Source organism: Suricata suricatta, chromosome 9 (genome assembly GCF_006229205.1).
Source record: "Suricata suricatta isolate VVHF042 chromosome 9, meerkat_22Aug2017_6uvM2_HiC, whole genome shotgun sequence".
Lineage (NCBI taxonomy): Eukaryota > Metazoa > Chordata > Mammalia > Carnivora > Herpestidae > Suricata > Suricata suricatta.
In genome coordinates, this window is record NC_043708.1 from 51,768,389 (window position 1) to 51,774,309 (window position 5,921).

The 5,921-nt window shown below is 38.8% G+C and overlaps 1 protein-coding gene and 1 long non-coding RNA gene across 4 annotated transcripts in view; one reads left to right on the forward strand and one right to left on the reverse strand.

The window, feature by feature from the left end:
* LOC115301624 overlaps positions 1-907 on the reverse strand; it is a 29,914-nt gene extending 29,007 nt beyond the window's left edge. Inside the window, exons 1-2 of the long non-coding RNA XR_003913196.1 lie at positions 778-907; positions 275-445 (exon numbers count right to left, since the gene is read on the reverse strand). This is a non-coding gene — a long non-coding RNA (uncharacterized LOC115301624). The remainder of the gene's footprint in view (positions 1-274; positions 446-777) is intronic.
* Positions 908-1,018: 111 nt separating this feature from the next.
* Positions 1,019-3,846, forward strand: FSCB (fibrous sheath CABYR binding protein). Of its 3 annotated transcripts, none has more exons than XM_029951570.1 (2): positions 1,019-2,721; positions 2,824-3,846. In XM_029951570.1, the coding sequence occupies exons 1-2, from the start codon at positions 1,215-1,217 to the stop codon at positions 3,573-3,575; spliced, it is 2,259 nt and encodes a 752-aa protein (XP_029807430.1). In that variant the 5' UTR covers positions 1,019-1,214; the 3' UTR covers positions 3,576-3,846. The 3 variants fall into 3 exon arrangements, with proteins under 3 accessions (XP_029807430.1, XP_029807429.1, XP_029807428.1); XM_029951569.1 differs by having other exon boundaries at positions 1,019-2,532; positions 2,566-3,846; XM_029951568.1 differs by having other exon boundaries at positions 1,019-3,846.
* Positions 3,847-5,921: the final 2,075 nt, after the last annotated feature.

Here is a 5,921-nt window from a genome sequence, read left to right on the forward strand (position 1 = left end):
AAGTTGGTGTTTTGATTTTTTACTTTGCTTTTCTGTTTGGAGTGTCATTGTAACCACTGTATTGTAAATGATGGAAAATAATTGCATATGTTAAAAAAATATGAAACTTTATAAAGTAAAAAAATAAAATAAAATAAAATTTCAGAAAAAAATAATATGCTTTTGTACATCCTTTGATAAATCTCAACTTGCTAATAAAATTTTTGCATAATGTGTAAGTTAAGGTTTTATTTATATTCCAAATCTATTATAATACCATTTACAATTTGCTTACCTGGGTTTCCTCTTTTCTCAAGGCTTCATTTTAAGTTTTTCCTCTTCATTGGGGAATTTATTCCTACGTGAATATTCAGTAGCTTATATATTAAAAATGCATTTTATTTCACTTGGCATATCTTTATAGTTAATAGTCTTTTAGTTGGCAAGCTTTGGGTGGATCTCTTTTCTGAAACAGTTGAAAATAAAAATATCTCAAGTTTGAGAATGCAAATATGCTACACAAATAGATAAGATAGATAAGTAGTTAGGTAGGTAGATAGATAGTAGGCTCTTGTAGCTACTGAGTGCTAACAGACATAGGAAATGACTTTACATGAGTATGGACATCAGAATTTAAGTTTTTCATACAATATTCACTGTCTTCTAAGTCATATATGCATACACACATGTGTAAGTTGCTTTTTCCAACAATTGAAAATAGGTTCAGCAATCTGAGTTCTGTATTATAACTGTCAATGTAGGATGAAAAGAATAGGATTAAAGGTTCAAAAGGATCACCTTCAACTATTAGGAAGCCACATTACTGGAGTCTGCTTGATGTTCCTCTGATAGATAAATGCTTTTTTCAACTTGATGTTTCAAACAGTAGCTCTTTCACTTGTAGCCATTGTCTATACCGAAAGTTAAAAATGCTTAGAATACCACTAATGGAACCTTGTGAAGAGAATTGGGTATGATGTCATAGACCCTTAAGGGAAACCTCTAGAAGTGAGATTCAGTCATAGGAGAGACTAAACAAGAAAGATGCTTACTGGTAAGGTGGATCCAACAAGGGTGTAGTACAGAATGCAATAATTATGAATTACTTTTTTCTAAGGTAGTTCAAAATAACAACATTTAATGAAGAAAGGCAAACTTACCTATCAGGTATATTTGTGATTCTTGATGAGTAATTACTTCAAGATTAATACATTTGAAATTCACCAGTCTTAGAAATGGAAGAAAGTGATGAACCTGATCAGCCTATTTCAGCAGGGAGGCAAGAAATTCGAAAAAGAAGACGACCCAGTCAACCAATGGTAGATAAGTGCCATCAGACTGAAGTGACAGAGAAAAAGAAACATCTGCCTATATCACAATCATCTGGCCCTAAAGCTACCCTTAGTATTGGTAACATTTCTGGAAGCAAAGTCAACTGTGAGTCTCTCAGAATATCTTCTCAACTTCAGCAAACTTGGGCAAAGAGAAAGCGTGTACATGACATGACTGATAAATCTCTGCAAACAGACACTACTGTAGAAGAGAAAAAAGAAGAAATCAAGTCAGTTGGTGAAACAGTGGTACCTGAAGAAATGCCAGCTGCTGTTGGAGAAGTAGTCTCTGAATTTCCAGAGAGTGTTCAGGAAGTAAAAATTCCGTCAAGCGGACATTCAGTTCAATTGAAAGTAGACAGATCTCAGCAGACCAGCTGTACTGGAGACTGGACAATGATGAACATTCCTCAAAAAGAAACAGTGGACAAAGAACAGCAGACGTACTTTAGTGAATCAGAAATAGTGGTTTTTGGCAGGCCAGATAGCCCTTTTTCAAAATCAAATGAAGTTGTGCAGAAACGCCACTCCTCGGGGAAGATTTTTATTAGTGAATATCCTAAATGGCAACCCTCAACAAGTAGAGATGAAGGAATTAGGCAGGAAGATATTATCAGATCTTCATTTAGTCAGCAAAGCAAAAAAGGTAGTTTGGGACCTTTAGAAGATGAGCAATACATTCCAGTTGAGGTACAGCCTCTCATTTCAGAAGAGGTTTCGGCTGAAGTGCAACCTACACTAGCTGAGGACATTCCTGCAGGAAAGCCCACCAGTGAATTTCAGCATCCACAAACTGAGGAGACTCCTACAGAAAAGGGCCCTGCCAAAGTACAGCCGACCCTGGGTGAAGAGGCTCTTTCAGAAAGGCCTCCTGCTGAAGTTCAGTCTCCAAACATTGAAAAATCTCCTGTACAGCCTTTCCCAGAGGAAGAGACTCCTGAAGATGAGGCCCCTGCTAAAGTAGAGTCTATCCTTGCTGAAGAGGCTTTTTCAGAAGAGCCTCTATCAACTGAAGAGCCTTCTATACAGGAGGCCACAGAACTTCAGCTTCCACCAGCTCTGGAGGCACTTATAGAAGAGGCCGGAGCTGAGGTTCAGTCTCCACCAGCTGAGGCCCCAGGTGAAGTTCAGTCTCAATCAGCTAAGGAGGCCCCTGCAGAAGAGGCCCCAGCCGAAGTTCAGTCTCCACCACCTGAGGAGGCCCCCGAAAAACAGGCCCCAGGTGAAGTTCAGTCTCCACCAGCTGAGGCCCCAGGTGAAGTTCAGTCTCCACCAGCTGAGGCCCTAGTTGAAGTTCAACCTCCACCAGCTGAGGAGGTCCCTGCAGAAGAGGCCCCAGGTGAAGTTCAGTCTCCACCAGCTGAGGCCTCACCTGAAGGTCAGTCTCCACCAGCTGAGGCCCCAGGTGAAGTTCAGTCTCCACCGAATAAGGAGGCCCCTGTAGAAGAGGCCCCAGCCAAAGTGCAGTCTCCACCAGCTGAGGAAGCCACCAAAGCAGAGGCCCGAGCTAAAGTTCAGTCTCCACCAGCTGAGGCCCAAGCTGAAGTGCAGTCTCCACCAGCTGAGGCCCAAGCTGAAGTGCAGTCTCCACCAGCTGAGGCCCAAGCTGAAGTGCAGTCTTCACCAGCTGAGGCCCAAGCTGAAGTGCAGTCTCCACCAGCTGAGGCGACCACTGCAGAAGAGATTTCAGCTGAAGTACAGTCTCTGCCGACCGAGGAGGCCTCTGCAGAAAAGGCCTCAGCTGAAATTTGGTCTCTATTATCCAAGGAGGGCCCTGCAGAAGAGGCCCCAGCTGAATTTGGGTCTCCACCAACTGAGGAGGCCTCTGCAGAAGAGGCCTCAGATGAAGTTTTGTCTCTACTTGGCATGGACACTCCTGCAGAAGAGGCATCAGTTAATCTTTGGCCTCAACTAGTAGCTAAAGAGGCCCCAGCTGAAGAGGCCTATGAAGAGACCTCAGCTGAAGTTCAGTCTTCACCAGATGTGAAGGCCCCTGAAGAAAAGACTCCAGCTGAATTTTGGTCTCCATCAGCTGAAGATACTACTTTAGAAATGCTCTCTGTTGACAAACATTTTCCAGCACCCAAAGAGGACTTTATTACACAAATCTCTATAGAAAATGTCCTTACTCAACCATCTGAACAACCTGCTGCAGATAAGTCTCTGGTAGACCATGTGTCTACTGAACATCAATATCTCCAGACAGAGGTCCCAGTGGTAAAATTAGAATCAAAGGTTTTGGAAGATCACCAAAAACCCAAATAGCCTTTGGAACTGGATCCTGTCTCTGAAGATTCATCTAGTATCAAGAAAGAACATGTTCCTAACTTTGAAATAGAGGGTGTCATCCATGTAGAACTAAATCCTCAGCTCTAATTAGGTCTTAACTACACAAACAATCAGAAGCTAGGGGCTTCTGGACATACACACTTTAGAAAAGTTTAGGCATTTGGAAGTAAAATGGGAAATAAAAAAGAAACCCTAAAGAGATGGACTTCTAGCTGGAAAATGAACAATAAAAACTAGTGGCTTAAAATTACTGTGTTATTTTTATTCAAATTAGCATATATGAAATATCCATTTGGAAATGAAGTAGGTTGATGATTGACATAATTACTGAAATATCCTTACTCTAATAAACCTTGTTGAAAAGGGTGAAGTATACTCTATAGCTATATTTTATTTTCACGACATGTAGCTTATAGTGAACAGGCATTTTCTTTGCTGTAGTTATCTCAGTTACTTTAGATCCCTTGTGTTTTAGTCACATAGCTAAAGGTATGTGTTTTTTTCTTTTCATTATAATACATCATATCTATTATAATTCTCTTTCTATTTGATTCCTTCTGAGACAAGTGTACCTTTACTGTTTTCATCCCTATCTTCTTACATATCTGGATAGGGAAACTTAAAACCAGTTCCATATCTGGATAGGGAAACTTAAAACCTTAATAAAAGCCTTCATTTTAATTAAGATAATCTGGATAAAGTATTTTAAAAGGCGTGTAAACATAAAGAAAAATATACTTAGCCTCAAGGACATATTTCTACTTAGTTTTAATTTCATTTCAACTTAGACTGTGATGAGTCCTTTCAAAGCTTGGCTTGTTTTTTGTCTTTGAACTTGTGATGAAGAATATTGAATTAATAATTATAGTACAGTAGTCTCCTCTTATCCACATTAAACAAAAAAATTTTTAATGTTTACTTATTTTTAAGAGAGATAGAGTGTGAGCAGGGGAGGCCCAGAGAGAGTGGGAGACAGAATCTGAAGCAGGCTCTGGGTTCCAAGCTGTCAGCACAGAGCCCAAAACGGGGCTCAAAGCCAGGAGACATGGGTTCATGGCCTGAGCTGAAGTTGGATGCTTAACCAGCTGAGCCACCCAGGTGCCCCTTCAATTTTGCTTTCCATAGTTTCACTTACCTGTGGTCAACTGTGGCCCAGAAGAATATCTTCCATCTGATGTTCCCTCCCTCCCTTAAAGGTCAATAGTAGCCTAATGCTGTGTCACAATGCCTACACCATTCACTTCACTACATCTCATCATGTAGGCTTTTGTCACCTCACATCATAACAAGGAAAAGAGCTGAATACAGTACAAGATATTTGGAAGAGAGAGATCACATTCACATAACTTTTATTATGGGATATTATTATAATTGTTCTATTTTATTATTTGTTATTGTTGTTAACCTCTTACTGTGCCTAATTTATAAATTATGCTTTATCACAGGTATGTATGCATAGGAAAATGCAGTATTCATAGCACTCGGTACTATCCATGATTTCAGGCATTCTCTGAGGCTCTCTGAAGGTATCCTCTGTGGATAAGGGGGGACTACTGTATAAGCTATTTACATTTTTAAAGAGTAATTATAGGTTATTATAAGATATCTGTTAATAAAGGACATCATGGTTTTTATGGTTATGGCAACATTTGGGAAAATATTTTCTTTAACTATAATTCAGTTGCCACATGTTGAAATAATGAGATGATTCTCTCAAAATGTTTAATCTTGTTAGTGTATTTTTCTGTAGATTGATGATTCCAGACCTTATTAAAATGTGATGCCCTATAATTGTTAGATGTTTCTCACATTCTTCATTACCTCTGTATAGTGTGTGACCAGAGCCTATGATCTTTTTAAGTATTTTCCTTAGAATTTTATAAGTTTTTATAAGTGAAATTTTTAGTATGTGCTAAATATGAGGTTGAAAAACATTCTAAAGTTCTTGAATGAGGGTTGATTTTTCTTAAATATTTCCAAGTTCTTTTTATTTTCTTTTTTGAGATACTTAAAGTCCAGTTAAACTCCTTTTTCTAAATTTGAAGGGCTTTTTTTCTATTTTAAATTTTTAAAGGTTTTTATTTAAATTCATTAGTTAGCATATAATGTAATATTAGTTTTTGGTGTACAATATACTTATTCAACATTTCCATATATGACCCCGTACTCATCATGACAAGGGCACTCCTTAATCCCCATCGCCTATTTAAACCATCCCTTCTCTCCCCTTCATGCTAGTAGCCATCAGTTTATTCTCTATAGTTAAGAGTCAATTTCTTGGTTTGCCCCTCTCTGTCTCTTTTTTCCCTTTTGCTCATTTGT